The sequence below is a fragment of the Patagioenas fasciata genome, chromosome 5 (genome assembly GCF_037038585.1).
Source record: "Patagioenas fasciata isolate bPatFas1 chromosome 5, bPatFas1.hap1, whole genome shotgun sequence".
NCBI classification, from domain to species: Eukaryota; Metazoa; Chordata; class Aves; order Columbiformes; family Columbidae; genus Patagioenas; species Patagioenas fasciata.
In genome coordinates, this window is record NC_092524.1 from 60201254 (window position 1) to 60228507 (window position 27254).

The window sequence follows — 27254 nt, forward strand, 5'->3', positions numbered from 1 at the left end:
AATGCCCCAGCATACTGAAAGTGAAACAGTGTTGGACTCTCTCCTTGAGAGCAAACAGGCAAAGCTGCCCAAGGTCTTGGGCAGGTGGTGACACGTCTCTTTTTTCTACTTTGACCACCCTTTTCCAGAGGGCAGAGGAGTCTGGAAAGCGGTGCCATGCCCAGAGGGAGCCTCTCAAGCAGCGCGGGCATTCAGAACAGTGCTCCAGCCAGCTGAGGTGGCAGAGAAGATTGATCCGGTCAGTATCTCTTCTCTTCCCTTGACCGTGGGCTCATATCTTATGGTTCTCCTGCCCTGTCCCCCTCCACCACACTGCTCACCCCTTCAATTGCTGCTGCTCCTCTGCTCCTGCCACAGATTCCAGATGCTGGTGTGAGGTAGGGACTCAACCCCCTTCCTACCCAAATCCCTGGAAAATGGGGTGCCCTCCTCTCCCTTCAACTCTCTGTGTGGCTGTGATGGGGTGAGCTCCTGGGCAAGGCAAGGAATGATTGAATCTCCCTCTGAGAGGCGTGATGCAGGGTCTGAGCCTCACTGTGCCAGCAGCTCAGCAAACCCAAGGGAAGGCACAGTCCCTGCTGTTTACAGCCTGTGAAATAATTATGCACAAGGGAATGAAAATCTGGCCAAACTCAGATCAGGGAAGACTGAGATGTATTTCCAGAGTCCCAACGTGCCCATTCCCAGCAATCATATTTCAGTCTCTGGCTCCTGTGACTGGGATGGACCTGAGACAGGCATTTCCTGGGTGACCTCAGGCAATAGCTATTTCTAATGATTTAAGCTGATTGCTGAGCTGCTTTGAGCCTGCCATGGGGAAATGCAGTGTTTTCCATCCTCAGAGCTCTGCAATAAACAACATCCCCATGAGCAGGCCACAATAACTGACATGGTGAAAGTCCTCTGCAAGGGAGGGAAAGGAAGGCAAAACCTCTCCCTCTCCCCCCTTCACAAGCACCCAGGCCAGCCATCGGGGCAGGCAGAGCGGAGCTAGCCTCTCTGTAGCAGAGCAGGAGCTGATCAAGTGCAAGGGATGTGCCTACAGTCCAGGAGCACTTAGAGCAGCACTTCTGTTGAAATCTGAAATCTCCTGCACCCTCCCCTGCAGCTCACACAGGGGCTTGCTTGGCCCTCGAGATACCCATTCTCAGCATGCCGGGGTGCCAAGCTCTGAGGCAGGATGAGCGATTAGAACCTTTATAGCATCCTACCGCTTCTTGTGCTGTAACCATGATGATTTGGAGTGAGGAGATTGCTATGGGTTTGGATGGAAGGAGTTAGAGCAGAGCTCAGCCACACACTGGGGACTGCTGACCCCCCGGCCACCTCCCAGCAGCGGCAGATCAGGGCTCGAGCAGGGCAGAAGCAGCAGCATGACCTGAAGTTGTCATATCCACATCAAAAAGCGACAACAACCCAGTGAGACTCAGGAAGAGTTATTCTGACAAAGCTGGAAATCTACCTAGAAAAATGGAAAGTAAAAATGTACCTTATTACCAAGCAAAATGGTAAGTCTACAGAGATTTCAGCATCTCTGACGTTTAGTAGTTCCTTGGTGATGGAGAAATAGCTGCCACTTGCCTGATTTATGGAGTTCGGTAGAGCCTTCCAAAGCTAAAAGCAGGCCAGCACCTGGTGTCTGTGGGTAGAGAGATTGTGTCAGTAGCTACAATCTAGAACAACTTGCTCTGTCCTTGGATTAAACACAGGGAAGGGATGGGCCAGAGTTTCAGTCCAGGAGTAACTTTGGAGGCAGGAACACCCTGCTATGAACCTCTCATCTAATTCTGCTGTTTTGTGCATTTCAGTGATTATCATCAACCTGTTTGGAAAACCTATTGTTGAAAGGTAGCAAGATTAATAGGAAAATGGAGTTAAACGCAAGGAGCATAACCTCAGAACCAGCCTCTCCCACCAGCAGCACAGAGGAGGAAAAGATGGAGGTTGCTTCTGAACTGAGCAGCCCAACGATGCATAGTGGGAACAGTGGGTTCATTGAAAGAGGGATTAAAACAATGTTAAGCTTCCGAAAATCAATACGAAGTCTGAGCATAGAGAAAGGAAAGGAAGCTACTGGTACTTGGAAACGAAAACAACTTTCTTGGCGATTTTCCAAGAGCTATGAGGAGAATGAAACCACAATCTGTAATGGCGTGGAGGTGATTAGTGAGAAGATAGAAGCAGAGTCCATTCAAGGAAAACCTCTTTCAGGTAAGAAACAAAAACATCACTGTAATTTGCTTGGCAGGGTATATGTAAACTTTAAGCAATTTGCACTTTGCAAGTCTTGGACCCAACAGGAATGCTGAAGAACCAGGCCTCCCAAGACAGGGCAGAGATAACTGTCACCTCTTGCACCAACTCACTGGGGTGTTACCTGGCCCAGCCTGGCCAGGCTACCCATCACTGAGCAGGCTGCTTTGTGGCCTCCACTATGTTAGTTTCACCATATCCTCGACTTACCTACAATCAACACATCAACCTGTTGGCTCACATATCAGCAGACAGATCATGCATCATGCACATCAGCCATCAATCTGCTGAGCACAGTTTGAGAACTGCTGGTCTGACAGTATCTAGAAGTGCAATGTGGGCTATTCGTACTCTATTGCCTGCATTGCGCTTTTGGACAGTTTCTGTTCTCTCAGACTTATGGTCCCCAGACTGTGCTGTGTAGGTTGTTGCAAGGGCTTGAAGTGAAAAAAGATGGTTTGGATGTGATCTGCTTCGGCACCTCTACCTTGGTTCCTAATCTTAGAGACTGCCTTGCAAAGGGACCTCTGCAGATGCTTTTACTCTCTTAAGCTGACTTTCCATCTGTTCTTCTCACAATAGCAGCACTGCAAGTATTTGTTTGGTTTGGTTTCTCTGGGCTGGTTGTTCTCATGCATTTTGTCAGCATTATAGAGGTAGGTCTTAGCCAAATTATAAAAACCACCTTCCGCATAGCTCTCACCGTTCCACAAGTGTGGGCAGACTGCAATGACTTCATTTTTTTGTTTGTTTGAACACTGTTCTCCTCCACCTTCTTAAGGCAGAGGCACTACAATGTGTCCACCAGGAGAGTCAACATGGTTTGACCTTTCCTCAGCCTAAATTTCTGGAAAGAAATTCATGTTCTACTGCATAGGATGCCATGGGCATCAGATAGAAGTGCCAACTTTGTCTCACTGCTATAACATGCTCCACTGTGCCATGAAGTTATTTACTGCTCCACACTGATATATTGTTAAGTTGATAAGCTGGGTCTGAGACCACCTCATAAACTTTGCTCCTCTGTTCTCAAAGGGTCATAGATGAAGAGTGACAGCAAACGTTACCATAAGCCCTTTTCATCTCCTGCAATAAACAAGCTGATGAATTGCACAAATAAGACCCATCCTGTGCCAAATAATTTGTGATTAACCTAGACTAGAGCAGCTCTGTCAGGAACACATCCCATCCCGAGATAAATATGGCAAGCGATGGAGACTCCACCATGTGCACCATTAAGCTGCATAATGGTTAATTGCCTTTCAGTTGTATTCCTTCAACTACCAGCTGGCTGATCTTGTACTGCTAAATTAAAGATCCATTTAGCACCCAATATCACCTCCCTGAATAATTATCCTAGATGGTGATTAAATGGTGTTTTCTCACTTTGATAAACAGAACAGAATGTATTCCTTTAGTCTCTCACTGCAAGCACTTGTGCAAACACAGGTTTTATATTAATTTATCTAGAAGAGACTAAGTTAATTGGCACAATCTCCCTTCCCTCTGAGTACAGAAGCATCAGTAGCTCCATATAAGCACTCAAAGCTCTATGGATTGTATGTTGCATCAGTAGTTGGGGGTTTTTGTGTATATTTATCTTTGTATAGATACTCTTACACTGTACAGATTATTTGGTACATATGGTATAAAATCTGTGTGCAAACAAGCCCAAGGGCATAGATTATGGGCTATGAACCAGTCCATATCTTCTTTGAGTGCTCTCCAATTTTTCCATAGAATTTTATATGTGTATGTCCCAGAAGCAGTGGCCACACATACCTAAATAATACCTTTTCCCTTCTCAATTAATATTTGCCTTATGCCCAGTATCACAAAGGGATCTCCTGTTAAGAGCAGCTGTTATCATGGTGGAGATGGTGAGAGCTTCCTAGGGCCTCTCAAAAGCTAATAGTGCTCTTGTGTCTTCTCAACATATGGCAAGTACTTCTTACACTACTGGCAAATAGGCAGTGATTCTTGCACCAGCAAGGCTTCGAAAAAGAAATGGGAAGCTCAGTAGACCTCAGCCTCTTTGCAGGTAACAGTACTTATCGACTGTCCCCCAGCCTCAGTCAACACCAGCCAGTGCTGGTAGTAGGTGCCAAAAGCAAAGAAGATAGGGAAAAACATGGTGATACCTGAGCACCAGGAGAAAGCACGCACAGGTCTGGATCCCACTCCAGTGCACACACCTGCCCAAACCACCCAGAGACAGCAGTGCTCACTGCTTGGAAAAGCAACATCACTGGTGAAAAGCAGTGCTTGGCATCTGACTGCAGGGGTGTATACAGGCAGTGAACAGCCGTGTCACCCAGCTTTGAACCACCTCAGGCAGGTGAACTTCTCATACCTCACATATTTTGGTGTTTCTCCATTTCCTCCTGCTGAGAACACCATCCCAGAGACTCTCCTCACTCCCCAGACGAAGAGCTGTAGAGCTGAGAAGCTGTAGCTTCCCAGCACAGTTTGGTTGTCACAAAGACCCTCTTTTTGGTTGAGAGGAGGCTGAGGATGATAAGCATTCACAGAATGTTTCCTAGATGTCTGGAACAGGTCAGAGGCATCTTTCAGAGGCCATTTGATGTGGTAGGCACAGGCTGGAAAGGGTGGCCAGCCACGGATGGGCCGGTGTCTGCCTTTCTATCTCAGTCCCTGCATCTCAGGGAGTCCTCATAATGCAAATCACCAGCGACAACCTCTGCAGTTTGCATTAGAATTTTGCTCAGTCCTCAGAAATGCAGAAGCCAGTTTAGCCATTACATTAATTGGGAAAGTGTCTTAGGAAAACTTGATGAAGCACAAAATCAGCAGAGGAGGGGAGCCCGGAGTTTGCCCAGTGTTACATCTGAACAGGGAATGTTCCCAAAAATGTATCAGGAACATTCCCAAGCCAGTATCCCACTCCCCTAGGGCCTTGGTATCTCTGGAGGACATATTGGTGGGTAGGCTGGGGGCAGACATGACACTTAAGTGAGATGTCTGACCTGGAAACTCAGAGGGTCTGAGGGCTTCTGTCCTGATGTGTTCTCTCCCACCCCTGCAGCTGGACCCCCGGGCACCCTGCCTGCCTCTGGGGCAACATGCTGAGATGCCTTTTCAGCCAGAGATGCTGGGACTGATGCAGCAGCAGAGCTGTGCTGAGCACACGGGCGTGCTGGGAAACAAAGGTGTTTCTGCTAAGGAAAATCCTGCTGGTAGCGTGTATCACACTGCTCCTGCTTCAGCTCCACACCAACAGGGGGACAGAGCCAGGGGAGATTTTACACAGCTTGAAACCCCGGTGCCCATCCGTGCCTGTCTGAGGTTTTCCTGTAGAGTTATAAGCAGGGTTTTTTGATATTTCCTATTGCTGAAACCAGCAGTTTAGAGATGTGCCTCAATTTGCAGTGGTTGTATTTCCACTGCTTTCCTCTCCTGTGTCAAACAGGAGCTGAAGAGATCAGGGAAGTCACTCTCAGGGGCACTGCTGGGTCCCAGCTACTTGCAGCAGCCCTGCAAGCCACCCTGTGGGGCACCTTGTCCTGCTACCAACCTCTCAGTCACCTAATGCCTGCTTTGTCCAAACCTCTTCCCTGATTCTTTCTACAGTAATGGAAATCAATGAACTTATTCAGAAAAGGCAACTTCTGGAAGCATTTGCAAGTATCAAGTACTTGGAAGATGAGCTTATAGCTGAACGAGATGGTGAGAAATACAAAGACAACCCCCAGGAATTTGTGAGGAAATACAAAGATGTGGATTTGCTTTACAACTCCATCACAAATGTGATCCAGTCCATCGTGCTGGAAACACTGGAGCATCCCACTGTAGAGGACACCATGCTGACCTCCCTGGTGACTTTAATTGCCCGTGAAGAAGCAGCTCACCCTAACACAGGCATCACTGTTCATCCTGGATCTGACTTGCTTGGCATACCCAGAAAGTGGAGGGAGGAGTGGATGGCAGCTGTCAATGAGAGCACTAGGAAGAGGATCCAGAGGGTACCCATACCATCAAAGGAAGAAATGAGTTCTTGGCTTGTTCTCCACTTAGATTTACTCCAGAAACACCTGCGTGAAGACTTACTGAAAATCAAGTTATCAGTAAAAAAGTGTTATCCAGAAGAATACCAGGTGTGTGACACATATGTAGAGGCTTTTCACAAGGCCATTGCCTCCCATTTGGAAGATCTCTCCCAGAGATCGCTGGAATTCAACGAGCTTTACACCTTGCTCGACTGGGTGGCCAACACTTACCGCAGGTAAGATGCTGTGATTGCCACATGGCTCCAGCCTCCTCCAGGAAGCAGCAGGGCCATGGGGTCCTTCAAAAGCACTGAGCTATTTTCAGTTTCCTGAGCAGAGAGATGCAGTCATAGAATAGAATCACAGAATATTTTGGGTTGGAAAAGACCTTAAAAGCTCAAATAGTCCAACCCCCCTGCAATGAGCAGGGATACCTTTAACCAGATCAGGTTGCTCAGAGCCCTGTCTAGCCTGGTTTTGAATGTTTCTAGGGATGGGGCATCTACCATCTCTCTGGGCAATCTGTGCCAGTGTTTTACCACCCTCACTATCCCTTCTACAGTAGAGCCAGATAGCTAATCTATTAATATGTGGGGACAAAGGTTTGTGGATAGAACACTTGCTGCTTTTCACAGATCGAAATTACCCCATTTTCTCCTCCCTCACCCTGTTCTCACACGCCAGGAAGCTCCTCCTTGCAGCTCAGATAAACTTGCTCCCTTTCTGCAAATGTTTTGCCAGGTCCAGCAGCTGTGTGGTGACTTTTCCAGGCACAGGGAGGGACCTGTGGGGGAGTCCTGCCTTTTTCCTGTTTAATTAAAACTGTGACGAATTTGGAAACAGGCCACATTCCTCCCTGTGCTCAGGGGTCAGAGTCATCTCAAGGAGGCACCAAGACATCATCATGTGGAATTAGCAACGTTGAAACAAAGGCCCTAGCTCAGATAGTTTGATGGGAGGTCCATGGTTTTTAGGATCTCTTAAAGCTTCCTGCAGTTCAGGGGTGACTAAAATACTTTAGGAGCTGTACAGACATATCAAACACTATCCTCAGGGCACCCTGGGTGTGTGGGAGTAAAGGCAGGAATTATTTGCAACAGCAATGAAAATTGTGCTGCTGGGCACTGCCTCCTTTTACAGCCAAAGGAGACATCTAAGATAGGCACCTGTAGAAGGTACAGGCATTGAATGTCAGTGTCCTCAGGTATTCACTGGCCGAGACCACAGCCCACTGCCCTGGCCCCACAGAGCTCCCAGACTAAAATCCAACAGAAACACACACTGAGGTGGGAAGGAGAAGAGAGGCAGCATCCATGAGAGATGGCTGTGCTAATAAGCATGTAAGAACAGCCATTTCAGACCAAAATTGTGTCTGCCCCAGTAGTTGGTCTCCAGGAATGGTCTATACCAGATGCCTAAGGATGGGACAAATACAAACTAATTGACACCACTCAATCAAACAAAAGAGGGAGTGAAAGCTGGGGTACTGACAGAGTCAGTAGGCAAAAATGCACAGGGAGGGGGCTGTTATGGCACAGAGCAAGCAGCAGTGACACTTGCCCTGAGTACTCCAAGCTTGGGTAGCTTTTGGCTCAGAGACATTTGGACCACAGATGGTCTTTGTTTTGAACAGCCCTCAACAGATTTATTCTGTGAACTTCCCTAGTTACTCCTAAAACCTCATTTATGATGTGGTGACCATGATGATGTGTGTGTAACCCCATAATTAGCACAGCACTGTCTGACCAGTGTTATGGCAGGACTGCTATGGGAATGACACTCCCACTCATCACCCCTCTCCCTCATGTGTCCCTACCAGTCTCATCTAGAGGGAAATTCCTGCATATCCCCAGGCTCTGGGAGCTGTACTATACCCCAAAATTGCAGAAGAGGGGGGAAGAAATGAGCTTCAGCAGTCAAGTTCTGCATCAAAGAAAAGTGCCCCTGTCATATCTCTCTAACTTGCTGGGAAAGGAGCTTATTGAGAGCTTCCAGCCATGTGGGACACTGCTTGTAGTCACCTTGCTGGGTTGGGCTGTTTCCATTTGATTTTCCCATTCTAAAAGAACTTCATCACACCCTGGGACCCATCCCAAAACAGAAGAAATTGTTTGACTCAAACTCATTATTGATACTACAATTCAAACAAATGGGAAAAAAAAGAATAAAAACAACAACCAAACAAACAAAAAACAAACAAATAAACAAAAAAACCCCCACAAACAACCAAGAAGAAGATAGAGGGGAATAAGCTCCTTAAGTAGACATTTGAGCCTATCCTTTCAGTCATGGTTGAGAGTTTATGTTTAAATCTGTGATGTCCTTTTAAATGAGCGGCAGGCTCCTGCAGCGGCTGGGCTGTGCAGTGCTCCACATGCGCAGATGTACCTCCCCGGGAAAGCAGAACCATGACCACGGGAGCATTGACTCTGGGACACTATCAGCAGTCACCCTACACCAGCCTGACCTTGAACAGTACAATCCTGACTTGGATCCAAACCTAACCATGGGCTCAGTGCTGCTTTGACAACGGCACTTTTTGGTGCTTGAACAGGCTGTGTGAAGGACATTGCAGCTGTGTTCCTTGCTAAACAGCTGACTGCTTGCAACTTATTCGAGTCCATGGATATTTTCTTCTTTCTCCTCTCTACCTTCATCACCCTGCAAGATGCAATGCCTCCACGGTCCATGGCAGATTGCAGGGGCTGCACATTCAGTTTTAGAGGCTAATTACGGGTTGCTCACCCCAGAGGGAGAAACACAGCACTCCCTCCCTTTCCATGCCTCCCTGCTAATCAGCTGGCCTGATTACACAGCAATCCAGAGGAAAGTGAGTGGTAAACTCCTGTGTCAGCTGAGCGCACTTGGAGTCAAACTCTGTAGCTGCACATCCACCCACTGCTTCCATCTGCAGAGAAACTGCGGTGCTGCCATGGCCCGTATCCCCGGAATGGAACTGCCTTCCAGGGGCTGCTCTGCACTGAGCAGGACCTGCTCTGCCACCTCCCTGGGCTGGGGATAACCCACGAGAAAAACAACAGCCTGACACAAGCCATGATGTGACACCAGAGAGGAGCAGGGGAGATCAGCTCGCTCCAAAGCTGCTGCAGGAATTACCCTGAAAGGCATTTCGCAGGCTTGTGGTGACATGAATCAGTTTCAGGTTGTTTATTTTAAAAAAGTAATTTCTCATAGCACTTTTCATGTCCAAACAACTCAGAAGTCTCATGATTTCTAAGGTGGGCTGGAATCTTAGATCATTTTGATTTTGAATAATTAGGATTTTGAATAGCGAGGAAAGATTTTCTGGTTAAAGCTTGAAAACAAGCATCACAATCCAAGTTTTAAGTATATTTCTCACAGCTTAATAATTATGTATCTCATGCTGCGTGAATATTTCACCAGTTTACTCACACTCTGAGGCAACATAATTTGTTCATTTGACCCTTTCCAGTGAACTCTTTCTGGGTCACCCTGACCTCAAACCAGAAGTTAAGACAGAAAACCTGACCCTGCTGTTAACACCAGCCCATTGGGATAAACTGAAAAACGACTACATTGCTTCTGCAAAGGTGAGAGTTTTGACCTTGTCCCCTCCTCTCCCCAGGGAGGGAATGGGAGCCCCAGTGTCCCGAGCAGAGGTCTCAGGTGGCTGCATTATGGTTCCAGCTCCATCAGGTGCTGAGTCCTGCCAGCACCACGCAGAACAGCCTTTAATCAAAAGCAGAAAAATCTTGAACGCCTATTCTGGGACCAAAACAGGCCATGAGCCCAAACCTGGATGATCACAGAGCCAAAGGGACTGAATCAGCCCCATGCAGTACAGCAGAGGCTTTCCGAAAGGTCACAGCTGGGCTTTGTCGGATTGAATGCATTGCAGAGTCAGGTGTAAAGAAATTGTAGCTGCTACTATACTTTCCGGTTTGTAAGCTCCTCCAGCGCATCTGAGGTTTGTTATAGTCAAACAACTTTGGGTTTGTCCCCAACAGAGCACCTCCCCGTGATTCAGCTCCCCTTCTGCACTTACATTTCTGCTGTCCTTGGCTGGGACTCTGTCTAAAACTACATGCTTTCCTGGGTCTTTGGTGAGCTCGGGCATTTTCTTACAAACCATTTCAGAAACAAGGCACTGCTGAAGATGAGCCCAAGGTACCCAGCTCAATAAAATCCTTATTGCTCCCTCGTGCTGGTGAAAGATCATTTTATTTCACCGGCAACAAGATTGATTTATCAGCCAGGACTGAACAGTGCTGCCACTTACACAAGTGGCTGCACTGCCAGAAAAGACCAGTTTGATCTTTAATCCTGACTTCTTGCATTACCTGTGCTGGAAGACTTTGCAATTGAGCAGTCAAAGAGCTGACACAGTATTTCCCTGCCAGGAGAATGATTCTCCCTTGATTTGGGAGTACTTTGCTCTCACACAGCACAGCTCCCCCAAATCCCAGTCTGTGCAGACTGATAGGGTCTGGAGCAGGACCTTTGACTCCGGTTACTTTTCCGTGCCACACGCGTAAGCCTTAAACACTTGCCAATGGAGTAAAACATTGCAAGCTGCTTTGCTCATGCTCGCTTCGTTATCCCGAGCCACATCTTTTCTTCCTACGTTTAACATTTAGGGGAAAATCAAAAGCTATTTTGGAAACATCCTGAGACTGGAGGTCACGGAGAAGTGGGAGAAGGAAGTTCATCCAGAAGTGAAGGAAAACTTCTACCACTCCTCTCTCTCCTTCGATATTCAAACGGTATTTAATTAGCTGGGGCAAAGTGTGGGGGGCTCTGTGGCTCCAGGGAAACTGGATCGTTACCTTCTGGGGTGGAGGTACCGCCTCCTGCGATAATTTATGTTAGTCATGCACTGGCAGAATACGTTAGAGCAGAAAATGCCGTTTATTACAACTTTTAGCTCTCCCACTTGCCTTCTAGCTGCAAATTAAACCTGCTGTCAATTGTGTCAGCAACATAATAGGCAACTGATTTTAAAGTCCTTAAATCTCTTTGATTAGAAAGAGAAAGAGAAAGGAAAAAAAAAGGCAGAAAGAAAAGGTTTGTTAGAAAAACCCCTTGCTTGAAAGACCGACTTTGTCCCGGGGCTGTGACAGCTATGGAAAGGCTGTAGGCAGTGACAGCTACTCTAATTTAAATAGTACAAAAAAACCAAAAGCTCCTACTAGCTTTAGGGACTACAGGGTAATAAATCTGGGAGGGGTTTGGATTCATTCTCCTCACTCAAAGGGTTGAGTCATTTCAATTAAATAATAACAACACAAAAAAAATAGGGAGAGAGAAAGAAATCAAAGAATTTTGAATCAAAGAATTTGGCTGCTGCCGTGACTCTTTTTCCATAGAGGAATATTACACGTCGTGTGATCACAGGGAAGGCAGGTCTGAATGGGATTAGCAGATGGGTAGGATGCCTCGGGAAGCGCCAGAACAGGACTGCAGCCTGATTCACTCCAGGGAGGCAACCAGGATGTGGGAACGGGAATTAGGGAGCAGACCCTGTGCAAGCAAGATTTCAGAGTGATGCCTGACCCTCTGTGCAGCCTCCATGCAGAAGGGCACGGGGCCATTAAGGATGAATGACTATGCCACAAATCAGTTTGTGCCTCTTCGCCCATTCTGGATTATTATTTTCAATATGTCAGAGAATAATGAAAACCACCTGGCAACAAGCCAGCTGTTTCCCCTTTTGTGAGGCAAGTAATTTTTATTAACCAAAGCTGCACAGAATCCTTGTAAAGGATATTTCTCCTATGCATGTTCCATTCACTAGAGGTTTTTTGTGCCCTTTTCTAGATCATTGCGGAGCACATGAAGATATCTGGAGAGATCAGCAGAAGCCTGGGAATGAAAATGCTTGAGCTGTGCCTGGCAGAGCTGTACGAATTCATGCCAAGGTCATTGCCACTCTGGACAGTACATTCTTTCCAAATGAGTCCCACATTGATTAAAAAGTAGGGAAAAAGTCCATGCACTGAGCCAGACATTGGTATCGAGCAGGCACAGGCCTGCTCCTGGGAGAATCAGAATTGCAGTGAGCCCAGTAATGAGCAAACTGCAAAATAACTTGGAGACATTCATAAACAGACCCAGATGGGACTCTTGTGAGTCCCAAAATCTGAGGCCAGGAAGGAGCTGCTGGCTGGAAAGGGTTGGGACCACTGTGGCCCCATCCAACCATCTGGGACCTTTTTGGCATTGGATGCTGATCACTTGCAGCTGCAGCCACGAGCAAGTAGCAGTTATGGACCTCAGAGCCTGCTTGCCCAAAACATTATCTAGGCATCCTAGGGTGAGTCCTGCCAAGAGGGTTTTCTCCTGCATCCTGTGGCTATGGGCATAGAAATGGCTGGTGGGACCCTCTCTGTTATACCCGGGTAAAACTTAGAGCTGGGCTGCCTTCTGAGACTTCTTAAAATTTACCCAGTGTCCAAAGGATGCAGGACCCTGCCCCTTTAGTGAAATTATGGTTTTTTGCTTGGTAGTACCTGGGTTACAGCCTCAGATCTTACCCCCTGCAACGTACTTTGGGGATGCTCCAGGGAAGGTTTTTGGCTCGCAGAAGGTTCCAGCACAGTGACACACTATCCAGCCTCTCCAGAGTGACTGTGTTTTGGAGGGTTTGTGGCCATTCACCAAAGCAGCAATCCACAGAGGAGAAAGGCTGTTTAGTATGAATCAACTCTGAGCAAGACTAAAAATAATTTTGCATCAAACTTTGAAGTTTCCCACCTCCGGCAGGCGCAGAGTGGGGAGTTTGCTATCAGACATCCTGTAGGTGCAAGGATGGGGAGCCTGAATATTGCTTTCTGATTGCAAACCTGGGGCATGGCCCGTGTCCTAAGTGTGCTAAATACAGCACTTTCCCTTCTAAACCCTCATCTCTAATCACCCAGTGATCTACACTTGTCTCCCGTACCCTGAGTGTAGCTCAAATCAGCTATTTGGCTTTGAGATCTGCCCAGGGTTTTTAGGAGAAATGCGGGACTTATTGATGTTCCTTTCTTCTTTTTTTTTTCTTTTTTTTAATAAAAATAGGTATAAAATGCAAGTTAGGACATCAAGGGCTCCCAGCTGAAAGGACCCCTGAAACTTAAGCATTTTCTTAAACAAACCTGAGAATCAAGCAGCCAAGTCTGGCTCGAGCAGGTTCCTTTACCTTGACAAAGAACGAGACCACCCATCAAAGCCTGCCTGAGCACACAGCCTCCTGCCAGAGATGCGGACCTGGCTGTAATACAGCTGTCAAAACCATAAAAGCTGTGTTGTGCAGAAAAGAGCTACCTAATGCACCACGCTGAGGTTACGGGGAGGGGAATGTAGGTGTCCTGTTCACCTTCTGTTGTAAAATCAGCCCTGAGGTAAATTCTTTCCTTGCATGCTGGACACATAGTATATTATCCCAAAAGCCAGAGCAATGAAGGACCAGACTGGCGAGCCTGAGTACCACGGTTGCAATTAAACCCTCAGCACGAGGAGAAGTCAGAGATTTGCTGTGCTGAGTTCCCTGGCATCTCTCCAAAAGTGCTGCGTACCCACTCAGGCGAGAGCATCCTAAACCTATAATTATCTGTCATCTATTCCCCTCCAATGCTCACACATGTTATGACAGCTGGAAAAAACATGTCCGCATATAGAAGGGACAGGTTGGGCCAGCCACCAGTGTCTCCTGACACCACCGTGTACACAGAAGATGAGCCATCCTTGGTCCCCCTTCCATTAGTGTTACCTGCGTGTCTTCTCCTACAGGTTTGGGGAGGAGTTCGTGGTGTGGAGCACTGCTCAGAACAGCCCCCTCTTTGCACCCTATTTTGCTGCCTACATCAACAGCTTCCACGACCTGACGTAAGTCTGCTTCCGTGAGCCAAGCTGCTGCATTGCTGGGGTCTGGGAGGGTGGCAATGTCTGGAAAGGAAACAGCAAGCTCTTCTGGGGCTGCCCCATGGGGTGTTCAGCCTCCAGCCCTCGATCCTCACCTCGTGGCGGGGGGATGTCCCCCGAGAGATGCAGATAAAAGTCACTTTGCTGTGGCAAAATGGTGAAGAGACAGAGGTGGAGGTTGATTTAGTGCAGGGATGGATCTGGTGCTTGTGTGAAAGCTTTATATTTTTTTTCAGCCTTAGAAGAGGGTTTGTTTTCATTTTTTGTTCTTGAGGTTAGCAGAATAAACCTGGCAACATGGTCTGAAGGCTGCTTTTGACACTGGGCTGGAGGAAACTCTGTGAAAGCACTCAGCCTGCAAATAAACCCCTGTCATTGCTGCTGGCAGCGGGAACTTCTAGGGCTTTGCATGTGTTAAGAATTCGTTATTTAAAAATGTGTTGCAAAAGCCTCTGATGAACAAGCATGCCCACCAGCTTCGACTATCAAAAAGTGCTTCCAGGAGAGGGGCACTCTCTCCATAAGTAGCATGGTGCCAGTTGCTGAGTGTCCCAGGGTCTGGTCTATCAGTCCAGTTCCGTACCATATGGTGACCCTGCGCTTTCCACCCCACAGCTGCTCACACAGCCACTTTAGCCCTCCGGTGCCAGTGCTGTGGGGAACCAGGGCTGTTTGTACAGCACCTGCCCCAGGGGGATGGTCTGCAGCCACGCAGAGACACAGCCCACTGAGGGACAGGTGCTCTTCAGCATCTGGAACCATCCCTGCTGTGCAGATGCAGCGCTTCAGAGGCCAACCCAGGCAGCCAACACACAGCTAATACCTGGGGTCTGGCCACCCAAAGCTTGGGTTTTCACCTCCAGCCCACGCTGTTGCAGCGCTGCCCAGCGTTGCCTGCAGCACGGATGCTCTATGTCAAATATTATTCAGGGGATGCAGAGGATTTTGCGTTGCAGTGTCTCACCGGAGCTGACGGCTCCAGCCGCAGTGAGCACTACCGTCGGGAAGTCTCTAGATGGCACGGTCTCTCCAGCAATGCTAACCTTGCTGGGAAGCCAGCTTTCTCTCCCTCCTCCTGCCCCTGCCGAAAATTGCTCTCGCCTTCCCTGCTGGGGACTGGAGGGGTGGTGACGGGAGCAGCCAGCCCCAGGCAGGGAGCTGGCAGGTGCTTGGGTGGTGGATTGGCTCTGCTGGGTTTATTCCTGCATCAAGTTAAATATTTGTCAGCCTGGAATGATGAATTGCTGAGTAGGTGCCCTAACAGCACAATTTTGTGGATGCTGGATGCAGACTTCAGGTTATGGACCTGAGCCCCAGCCTGAGGCAAAAGAGATGCTGCTAGGTGTTTTGTAGTTCTACCTGCGTAACCTCAGGTGTATAAAATAGCTACCAGGCAGTGGCAGGAACCCACCGGGCTCTGTGGTCACAGCAGTGAATGTGGCACATCCAGAGAAGCTTAAGGACCACTAACATTTTGGTGGTGCTGCCTAACTTTCTCCCAGATCATGTTACCCCAGAGCAGGGATAGAAAGTGAGAAGAAAGACAGAAGCTCACGATGTCCCCACAGCCCATGCATGCTGCTGGGGATTTCAGTCACCTCTCAGAAGTTGCGTTTTCTTCCTCATCAGCATGAAACCTAGCGGAAGTACACGCTATCCCTAGGAAACTCCACAGGTTTCCGCCTCCGTAGTTCAATGTCCCCGCTGCTGCCAATAGACCCCGCATGGAGTGAGTCAGACGGGCTCTGGGGGACGCAGGGTCAGCAGCTTTCCCTTCTCTGGCTTTATTATTTACTTTTTGCTTATGGTGTAAGCCCCTAGGTGCTCTCTCAGGCACCTGTAGGTCATTTAGCAGAAGTGTTGCTCAAGTGAAAAAGTAACCAGGCTGCGCAATTGCTCTGCATGATTGAACCGTCCCACCTGATGAGGAAATAGGTGTTTTTTTAAGCACAGTTACTCAGTTGTGATTAATTTTCAGAATCTAGGATTGTGCAAAAAAAAGTCATTCTTTTGACCCCTTTATTGTTTCCAAGAGGAAGTACTGGATACACAAATTTATGTTAAAATAATACCCAAAATACTAATCTGTCTAAAATGCTTAGGGCAGTGTAACAGTTTATATTTTAATATTAAACCACTGGTGCTATCTCTCTCTAGGTCAGGGTTAGAAACAGTGTTTAAAGTCAACACTGAGGAACTGCAGAAGATTTCAGCAGCTCTGACAAGGAACTTCACAAATATTTTCTGGAACAAATTAAGAACAAAAGCACAGGTAAGAGGATCTTAGCCACACTATTTCCAATATGTAAGGTGTATGTGTAGGACCCCTGCAGAAGCTGAGAGCTGTTGCCCTTTCCCTGTCTCACCAACTATACCTCATTTTGCAGCTCATGACATTATGGTCCCTGCAAAATGCATCGTGGCTAATATTCATAGAAATCCTCCTTAATCCAAAGTGACACTTACAGCATCCTGTGAGTTTTCCACTATTTGTCAAGCTGCTTGTTTTAGTACAATGGCAACCAAAAGAAAAGGGTATTTAGTGGCTTCCAACATCTCAGGCAAAGCAGTGGGGGGAAATCTCACCCATAGTGGAGCACAGAGGAAGTCATCTGGACAACTCCTATGGGACATTTTTCTTTCTATCAAAACATTTGGATTTTTCAGGACTTTTTTTTACTCTTACTTAATTCATAGATTTACCATCATGGCCTGTTATCAGCCTCTTCAGACAAGACAGAATTCATTTGGTAGGGGTGATTTTTCCAGTCTGTTTCCATGGTGAAGAAAGACTGATTGTTTCAGTGTGTGGATGCTAAAGTTCTTGTATTGGCTGATAAAGCACTAGTATCAGCTTAACTTGTGTTAAGCGGCCTGAAAGACAACAAGCTACAATGCAGTTTGTGCTTTCCAGGTGATGTAAAATGCGGATTTCTGCTCTGAGCTGGCTGGGGATCCACTAGCTCCAGCTGGTATAACACAAGAGATGGGAGAAATTAAGCCTTTGGTCCCATCTCTTTTCACTCACCCTAATTCACTTTCTAATCACTGAGAATAACTTTTGGAAACCAAGACAGTCATGCAACTTGTCTGATCTAAGCCAAGCCTGCCTGGCCAAGGGGACTTTCCAGCCACTGCTTGTCTCGGAGTCTGAGGGCCAGGCGAGGAAGAAGTCAAGCCAAGGCATTGAGCAAGAGAGCCAAAATGCCATGAGAACTGAGAGTGGCTGAGGCAAAGCATTTCTAAATAGCCTTCCAGCAGGCTGAGAGCACAGCAGGAGGGCACGAGTGGGGGAAATAATTGGGAAGGAGGTCGCCAGGAGTCTAAAAACAGAGATCCTGAGAGCTAAGAGAAGAGAATTAGAAAGGGGATGTGCCAGAGAAGGGATACTTTGGATTTGGCCCTCAGGGGAGTCTCTCCCGTGTACCACCGGAAGCCTTTAGCAGATATTGCTGTGTTTCTATGCGGACGAACATTAGTTTCAGGGACCCGGCAAGGGAAATAGCCCAGAGCACCTTGTACCCAGGGCAGAAGGGAAATAGTGCTATCACTCCCACATCACCACTGACCATGAGGCATCAATTGGGCATGCTCTCAGCTGCTATTCCCCATGCCACCAGACCAGAGAAGAAGAATCCCAGTGAGACCTCATGCAAGCACGTGGGTCTACAGGGAGTACAGATAGCCCCCTGCAAGTGCTGCAAGAAAAAGCTTTATTTCCTTGTGGAGAAGGATGGAAGAGTGATGGATTACTGGGCTAGATTCCAACAGACTCACTACCAAGTGACTTGTCATGTCCATAGCTGGTGCAAACCCATGTAACACCAGCCTACATGGTTGCATGCCACAGCCTGTTTTAGTCATGGCTGAGTTTCCTCTGATTAGCATTCACATCTGCATCTTCATCCATACAGTGGGGATACCAGTTTATTTACCTACAGAAATACAGTTGGTGGATTAGAGGAAGGCACAGAGCAAGGAAATGAAGTGTCCCAAGTAAGCCTTTAATCCCAAAGCATCTCCTGCTCGGGAGAGTGCTTTATCTGCCTGCCTCAGGACACTCACCTAGAAATGGGACACGGGGCTCCGAATTCCCTGAGGGAAGAGTGAAACCCAGACTGCTCCGTGCTTCTGGTGCCCAACTCCTGATGTGTCTTCACACAGAGTGGGTGCACCATCAGTGATTTGTGCTTTTTGGTTCAAGCCCCCTGAGCACGCAGATGTCTGGGTGAACTTGGCTGGTGCATCAGCTAGTCTGACTCATTATTACCAGTGGCATCAGTGAGTGGGTCTTTTTTCAGCCACTCTTTAAGAAACTCCTGACCAAGGACTGGATTTTGGCAACAGAAAAGCTGGACTCGCTGGCGTTGGCAGTCTCGCAGTTCTCCAAGCACCTGCAGCACATGAGGCAGCCCACGGGACAGGTAGGCGGCTGGTCCCACGCCCAGGCACAGTGATGCTGGAGGAGTTCCCACTGTCATTTGCAGGCTGTGGTCCAACCTGCAGACTTCTCCCCAGTGGCAGGGGCTGTTTATAACCACGGGGACTGCAGATGTGGGGGAGCTCAGCTATTTACCTACTTCCACGTGAGACTAAGCAACATCTTTCCTTTCTGTAGTATAAATACAGGAACTGATTTCTTTAAAGAGGAACAAAAAGCTGAACACTGTAACTCCATGAGTTGCAGGCTTATATGCTTCTTTCACATCTATGCAGTTGTGAAATAAATGGGTAGGTGACAACAGCTCTATATTTAAAATCTGAAAGCATCATCAAAACATACTTTTGAAGCAACACTAAATATTCCCCTTTATTACTGAGGAGCCAAACTGCTGACACAAAATCATGGGGCACTTCAGGGTGAGGAGTATTTCCATGGCATTCCCTTGGCACTGCCATCCCTGTGCTCCGGAGCAAGGGGCTGCGAGCCACCGTCTCCCTTTGTGCTGCCTTCAGGCATCTCCTCTATGCCCTACGCTCCTGCTAAAGACCTGAAGGCTTCCCTTTCCATCTCTCAATGCTGTGGCATTGCAAAAGAACAACAGAAAAAAATGTGATGTTTGCTTTTTTTTAACCAGGAACTTCTACGCAACATTCATAAGTATGTGGTGAGAGAATACATCACACAGGTCATCAAACCCAGGCGGAAAATGAATGCAGAGACACGGCAGCAAGTGAGTGAAAAGATGAACCGGGAAGCTAGAATCCTTAATAATACACTCATCGATCAGGTATGTGAGTTCCCTCCTGGCATCCCTGGTATCCCATTCATGGAGGTACAATGTCCATGCTTAATCTCCCGGGACTGAGTTGGCAAGCTCTGGAGCAGGGCAAGCCTCAAAAAATGTGAAAGTGCTTAAAAGAGAGCAAGTAAGGTGGTTACTGCAGGTTCACGGCACAGACTTGCAGCCTGGCAGCTACTCTGTAGTGGTCACTTGTGTGTGCGCAGCTGGCTGCTCTGTGATCCAGCATGTGGTGTGTAACACACTCCCAGGCCCACATGTGCTTTGTCAACCATGGGCTACATGCTGTAGCATCAAGCTCATCCTGCAGTAACTTGTTCCCTTGGGCCATGGGATACACCTTCCGTCCAAAGGATCCGTGCCCTGAGCACAGCTCCTGGAGATGACTCCAGTGAGAGGGTCCATCTGGGCATGCAGTCTGCGTACAGGAGGGTGATGGGGAGAAAATCACAGCTGTTTGTACGTTTTGTGGCTAGACATCTGTGCTGCTTTACACCAGTAACAGTGACCCACCACTGTGCTCTGCGCTGCAGGTAAAAAGGCATTTTGGAGGCGCTGTGCTCCCCTCTGATGTCCCCCTATGTCTCCTTGTTCACAGGGCTCTGACTCCGACTGGCTCCTTCCCGCCATACACCACATTGCCAATATCATTGGGGAGAAGAAAAAAGACGAGATCAAGGAATACGTCAAGGAGCTGTGTCAGGATTATCCAGATATCAGGTGCATGAAATGGCAGATGCCAGAACTGCTGGGCTCCATCCCAAACAACACCAGCTCACCCTGTGCTGTGGCCAAGCTCTTCAGGTTCTCTTCTCTGCTGGTAGCCACACATTAGAGGTCAAGGCACCAGCAACAGGGGGAATCCCACATTATTTTTCTTGATGGCTGTATCCTTTCTCTTTTTCCTCTGCCTGCTGGATCTTATGATGTACACAATTTACCTCAAAAGCCTTTTCATGTAGAATAGAATAGAATAGAATAGAATAGAATAGAATAGAATAGAATAGAATAGAATAGAATAGAATAGAATAGAATAGAATAGAATAGAATAGAATAGAATAGAATAGAATAATTTCAGTTGTAAAAGGCCTACAACCATCATGTAGTCTGACTCCACTTCAGGGCTGACCAAAAGTTACAGCATGTTATTAAGGGTATTGTCCAAATGCCTCTTAAACACTGACAAGCTCAGGGTGTCGAGCACCTCTCTGGCAAGCCTGTTCCTGTGTGTGGCCCCCCTCCTGGTAAAGAAACACTTCCTAAAGTCTAAACCTCCTTTGAAGCAGTTTTGGACCGTTTTCACACATCCTGTCACTGGATACTATTTTATTGCTCCAAACGCACCTTGTTTCATGGTAAAGCTCCAGTATTAGCCCAGCTTGCTGATTGGCAGGCTACAGCTTTGGAGCAAATGGTTTGTCTTTTCTTCCCAGGCTCAAACCTCCAGGGCAGTTGTCATTGACACAGTTCAGCTGCAGTTCCTGAAAGGGTCTCAACACAACCACCAAATTTTGGAATAAATTACGAATTCTTTCTTTTGTACTTTCCATTTGCTGTTCCAAAGCAGCATCTGCAAATTTTAAAGCTACTGGAGAAGTAAACAAACAAAGTAACTAGCTCTGTGCATGGCTAAGCAGCTGTGTATCGGAAGTTACCTCCTCTACCACCGCTCTTTTACCAATCATTGAGAAGGAATATCAGGAGTACACCTTGCAAAGAAATCCATTTTTTCATCACAGTAATTTCAGAAAAAGAGCAAAGGTTTTTGCACTGGTTATATAGTTCTTGCTGGATGACATTTATACAGTCAAAACAAACTGTAAATTTAACAAATTGCTCAGAAGACTGGAGTGGACCTTCAAATATAAGAAACCACCAAAAAACCCCACACCAAAACAGACTAAATTGAGGAAGGAAGCAGTACCTAATTTGAGAAGGATGGAGGAGGTAAACGATGGCTAATCAGGCATAGCTATTTAAAAACAATTTTCCATACAGAAAAACCAAGGCTGTGATTTGTGGTACCTTTTCACCATTAGCCTTAGGCCCAGGCCAGGTTTTAACATTTGTCCTCTTGGTTGATCTATTTCCTGGCTTTCCGTTATTGAGTAATATTATCTTTAACAATTAAGTTTGGAAAACTAGGCGGAACCTGCTGGACCTGCATTGCTTCCTGTTCAGGTCTCTGTTAAGTCTTTCCATGAGCTCTTGGAGACATTGCTGAATTTGTATATACTGAGATTACTGGAACAGGGTATGTTTCCAAGTTGGCTTTCCCAGCTCTAATCTAATTAGTGCCTGTCAGCTTCCTAAATATTAGCATTTCCATTACTCAACTCAAAATAATCATTAAACAAAAGGTCTGCAGCTTCTCAGGAAAACTTGCAGAAGGCATCACATCTGTGGGGATATGGAGGAGGAAATTCCCTGAAGCACCAGCAGCAGGAGGGTGTCTCACCAGCACCGGGTGGTGGGAGCTGATGCTCAGCACCTCCGGAGGCTGCAGTTCCCTGTCCTGGTGGCTCCTCCAGCGCCGTGAGGGGACATTCCCTGGCCCTCTGCCATAGCCTCGCTCTGTCTCCAGCATGGTTGTTGGTTGCTTACCTCTGGTCTGGTTTTGCTCACCAGGACTGAGGGAGGTCTTGTCTGGTTTCTGCAGGAAGGAACACGTCCTGGCGGTCCTTGCGCTCCGGGGGCTGGGGCGCACCAGGAGAGCGGCGATTTTTCGGCAAGTCTGCCACAGGCTGGAGAGCCCTGACGGCGGGGATGGCGGCACACTCTTTGCTGAAATCGATGCCCCGGTGATCATCAGCTGCTTCTAAAACACAACCAAAGCAGCAAACAGCATTGTCCCTCCTCCTACACCATCTCTACGATCCAAAATCTGCTACCCCACCTGGCTCCTCTGCAAATGCAACTTTTTGACTGTCATGGGAAAATGAGTAGCTTTTTCACTTTGCTACCCTGAGTCCAGAAACCAAAGGCAATGGACGCACCAAGACACTGACCTCCTGCAAGAGCCCCCCGGGCAGCAGCTTCAGCACTGCGTTCACCCTGCATTCAAAATACAGATTTTGTGGCCTGAAGGCTGCTCTGTTGTTTGGTCCAAGATTGAATCTCTTTTCAGAGAACAGGAGAAAAACAAAAGGAGTTCACTCAGAGCTATATTAAGGCTTGAACTGTGCATTGCATAATTATACAGCAGGAGAGCAAGAGCCTACTTCTTAATTACTGTCCCTGAGCAACTGAGGGGCAGAGCTTGGGCAGGGATGTGGTAGTGTCCAAGCCTTATTTTCTCCCCAGTGAACCAGCTGGCTGAGTCATCATGACACAAGCTCTGTGACAGTGTGACCTGATGCCACAGACCACTACCTGCCCAAGGAGGTTACCTTGGAGAGTGACCAAACCCCCCAGCTGGGACATGCAGTGCATGGACCACCCTGCACTCCAGGATGGACCCCGTGGCCCTTCTGGTATTTCAGCAGATTTTCCTCCTGTATGGTCTGCCTTGCAAAACTCTTTTTGAATCAAAGGCCTGCTCATGCCATCACACCCCCTCTGTGTGGGCAAACATGTCTGGATTAGATGTGCCATGTGGAAAGAGGCTCCGAGTCCCCCTTGTCCCAGGGAAAATGGCCACCTTGCCCTTAGTCCATTTTCTTGTATGTTCAAAAGTGTTTTAACAAATCTGGTACAATCTGATTGCAGTATGAAATCTAATGTGCCAGGCACAGTGCTGCAGATCAGATCCTCATGTGATGTAAACCAGCATCACCCTATTGATGGGCCTGGAACACCGCCGGTTTAACCCTCTGAGGGATCCAAAGCATTACATCCAGCATCTGCAGGGGAGAGTAAAAGAGACATTCAGCAGCATACGGCCGCACAAATCTGATTTCATTCAATCCAATTTATCCTTTAGGTTGCCCTCCACAGGCACTAATCCAAGACTCTGTACAGAGACATGTTTACAATCGATTAATTAATGTGATAGATGTGGACACGGCATAGCCTTGAACACTAATCTGTCTGCTGCAGAGCTTAGAGCATCAGTAGTGAGACTCTTTCATTTCCTTTGCTCCAGCTTGTACCAGTGTCAATTCCAGCCGGTGTGAGCAGCAGGTGCTGGTGACAGGCCAAGGGAACTGGTCTGATGGATAAGAAATGGAGAGTGCACCTTCAATTTTCAGTCATCATATGAAAAATGTTCTGAGGTAAACTTGTCACCTCCACAACCAAGATGTGTTTCTCTAAAGATGGCTTTGAACAATCAGGTATAATTTGAGAGTGTGAGGCAGGGAAGGAATTTTCTGCCCTGCATCATTCTTCAAGGTAGCTCCTGACAATTCCTGCAAATCCTTGGCTTAGGGACCTGTATTTGCCATGGAGAAGTAAAATACCATCTGTATTTCCCGTTAGGTGTGCAGAGCTCAGGAGCACTTTGGAGCACCTCTTCCCTCTCCTGGGGACACGGTGCAAGCAGGGAGCCCTGGATTACACCCACGCAATGTGTGTGTGAGCTACATCCCCCATCCCAGCAGAGGAAGGGTATCAGCACTGAGAGATTTCCATTTGATGTCAAAAGCATTGACCAAGTGGAGGAAATGAAAAGGGGGATTTCAACTTTGCATTCTCAGTTTGAGAAATCTGAGACTGGATTTTCAGAGAAGCACGGGATTTGAGGCACACAGCAAAGTCAGCAGGAGTTTTTGTGCATCAGAAACTTCCCTCTGCCCTGTCTGTATCTCTGATTCCAGCACCTCATGCAAGGCATCTGTGGCACAGAAATTTTCTGAAGTGCACTAAGTGTATGCTGGTTTTTCAGTCTTACTATTTTGCTGTTGTTCTCTCTACACAGCAGCTGCCTTTCCTCAGGCTCCAGCTGTCTGGGATTAGAGAAGGCTCTCAGCTTCCGTTCTCTAAAAAAAGCAAGTTGCTACCCTGAAGTCAGGGAGGAAAGCTGGGCACGATGACTTACCTTTTGTCACAGCCTCCCCTGGGATGCTTGGATCCTGCAGCCTGGCATCCTGTGAGCCAGCAGCAGGACCACAGCCTGCTTCCTCCAGGAGCTGCTGCTTGCCTGATGCTTGCTCTTGAGTAAGCCAGTTTAAGGCTAAACCCATTATGGCTCAGTCCCTTTCCTGCTCTAACAACCACGCAAGCAGAGAGGGAGATCCAAGGTGGCGGAGCAGGGGTCCCCCCCAGGCAGGGGGATGCTCCCAGAGACACCAGAGCAAGGACAGAGGAAGGTCTATGGTCCCTGAAATGAGCTGCTGCTGTCCAGCCATCTTCTGTTGAACATCCACTGTTGATTAGGGCCATATTTTACATTCCTATAAAAGAGAAGAAAGGCTTCCCAGGGCTTTTATTGTGAAATATGTTGCTCTTGTAGGAAAGTGCCAAGGAGCTCACTTATTACCCTGTTAACTCCTTCTGTTTGCTGTTTCCCTGTGGTTTCTACTATTACCCCTACTCCTGCCCCAGCACACAGTCACATTCCCCACCGGGAGACACAGCTCACTCTTACCCTGGAGAGCCCAAACTACCAAGTGCAGATAGACCCTCTGGTGAATAAGGCTTTCTCACAAGAATTCAAGTACATGGAAGAGATAAAGTCTCTCCAGACTTAGCTTCTCAGGGGTGAACACTGCATTTCAGGAGGGAGATCTGACACAGTTCACAGAACCGTGTGGGTGGTGACAGATATTTTTTTTTGCTTTGGAGGTCTCTGCTGTTTCACAATACTGTTTGTTTCTGGTTTGGGGTGAAAAGGAATGCTTCCAGCATTCTCTGTCCAAGGGAACAGTGCTTGCAGCCAGGGCAGCCCACAAGCTTGGGTTTGCAATCGGAGACCGGCCATTGGGAACCATTGTTTCAGCAATTTGGTGGAACTGTCCTTTACTGGAAGCAAAGCACCACTCCATTGCTCCCCACCAGCAGCTGGAAAAGCTCCAGACTGCCCATCAGAGCTTTGCCAGAAGCACCAGCGGAGATGGGCAGCGGCCATCCACGTCTGTCAGCTTCTTTCCTTGGCTCTGCCGGTGCTGGTGCCCACGCAGGACCCCAGCTGGGTGGGCTGGAACTCACTGTGGGCATCAGCTCTGGCTGCAAGAGGGAAAGCAGGAGCCAGGCTGGCAGCCCACGCTCCACCATAAGCAGAGATGCTGGGCAGCTAATGGGTTGGGTAGAATTTATGTTTCAGGCATTGAATTTGGCCCTTACTCTCAATTGTTAAATCTTCCGCAAGGAAAGGGATAAACTATGCTGTTTTAAGACACAGAAAACAGGTTCATTCCAGGTAAGAAAAGAATAAAAGTAAGACATTGCGGTGAAAACATGGAAGGCTGTGCCTGAGCTGAGGATCCTAATCAATCACTCAATATATTCCAGAAAAATCCTTTTAGAGCAGCAGCTCTATAATGTTTGGCTCCCAACTGTGTGATGTGTTTCAGCAAAGAGCCCTCAATTTGATTAAAATATTAAGGATATCCAGTGAGAAGTGGATTGTAATATTACATCTACTTTACGAGCTGGGCAAGGTGGCCTGGCACCACCCGACAAGCACAGCTGGGAAGATAAGAGATGCCAGAACATTATCTCAGGAGTGGATGAAAAGTAAAGCTGTATTAGTTTTAGGTTTAACTGCTTTGGTAATTATATTTGACAGTTCTCCAAAGTACCAATGTTTAGCAAATATTTATCTTCTGCATTTTGCAAATTTCTTCAGGAAATCTTGCCGTGGTTGGATTTACTGTCCCAAAGCCAGTCATTTTGGTTCTCTGGGCACTGGGCAGATACAGGAGTGCTATTCTTGGTGTTAGCCCTTAAGGACATTTTTATTTAGTACTGTGACATAACATTAGCACTGGTATTGGCTGACCTGTCCCATAAAACCCATGCAAGACTTCGGTCAGATTGCCAGAGCATTTATTGGACATTAGCAAGTTTATTTACTATTACTATTACTATTACAATAATAAAACAGTACTAAGAAAAGGTAAAGACTGTTGTCAATTAATGTGTGGCAAAAATGGATTAAGATTATCTTTTAAAGACCTACAAGAATTTCCTCTAGTCCCACATAATTATTTTCCTGAGGACACTGAGCAAATGTGAACTTTGCCTCCCTGTATTCATTCCTGTCACACACAGCACTGCAGATAGCCTGTAACTCTCTCCCAATGTAGCACTCTCCATCTATATTTGTAAATTCATATCAAGTCATTTGAATGTGTTATCCCAGAAAATAAGTAACAGATCTAGCAGAGAAACCTCCAGAAAAAGGCTGCTACAGTATTTTTGCTGTTTTGATACTGCCTAAGTGAGATTCTCAAAATGCCTGTGTAAGACTTTCTATGTGAGCTGCACAGAGATTACCCCTCTTGCTAAATGAGGCAGGAAAAGTGAATGGCAGATCAAAGATGAGCACTTAAGTCCCAAGATGCCTGGCCAGGCATAGTTTATGTTTGGCCGTTAATGAAATTGTGCCATGGCCCGAGCTCTGTGACAAGCAGGGGGCTGGGGAGCTGCCATGGGCTTCATTAGCAGATGCAGGATTACGCTTCAGTTCCCAGGACTGTGGGAACACTGGCACCAGGAAAGACAGGACCTCTTTCATTGCACAAGTACAGAAAGAGCAAATGAAGACAAAAGGCAGAAAGGGATGTTTGTATGACTTGCCAAGCCATCCCCTGCTGCACTCAGTCCCTGGAAAGGAGCTGGTGAACTGCAGCAGGGAGAAAGATGCTGGTAATCAGAAGAAAGCCCAGAAAACAGGAATGAGCTCCCAAACTGGATCCACAGAGAAAGAGAGGTTTGCTTAGCATTTGCCAGTGCGGAGCAGTGGCCTTTTTTCTGTCTATGGACT

General features: G+C 47.3%; 1 protein-coding gene across 2 annotated transcripts; it reads left to right on the forward strand.

Moving 5' to 3' along the window:
- On the forward strand, positions 1-26389 carry EXOC3L4 (exocyst complex component 3 like 4). Of its 2 annotated transcripts, XM_065839889.2 has the most exons (12): positions 2-238; positions 1809-2211; positions 5845-6496; positions 9715-9832; positions 10880-11005; positions 12060-12160; positions 14013-14108; positions 16302-16416; positions 18446-18568; positions 19223-19375; positions 19986-20107; positions 22047-26389. In XM_065839889.2, exons 2-12 carry the CDS (start codon positions 1869-1871, stop codon positions 22207-22209), a joined length of 2112 nt encoding a protein of 703 aa, XP_065695961.1. In that variant the 5' UTR covers positions 2-238; positions 1809-1868; the 3' UTR covers positions 22210-26389. The 2 variants fall into 2 exon arrangements, with proteins under 2 accessions (XP_071665769.1, XP_065695961.1); XM_071809668.1 differs by lacking the exon at positions 18446-18568 and having other exon boundaries at positions 1-238.
- The last annotated feature ends 865 nt before the right edge of the window (positions 26390-27254 follow it).

Excerpts from the sequence above, each read along its gene's own strand:
- EXOC3L4 (XM_065839889.2), top strand. The coding sequence starts at position 1,869 with ATGGAGTTAAACGCAAGGAGCATAACCTCAGAACCAGCCTCTCCCACC. Across the intron at positions 6,497-9,714 it reads GTGGCCAACACTTACCGCAG|TGAACTCTTTCTGGGTCACC; the intron begins GTAAGATGCTGT and ends GACCCTTTCCAG. Across the intron at positions 16,417-18,445 it reads AATTAAGAACAAAAGCACAG|CCACTCTTTAAGAAACTCCT; the intron begins GTAAGAGGATCT and ends GTCTTTTTTCAG.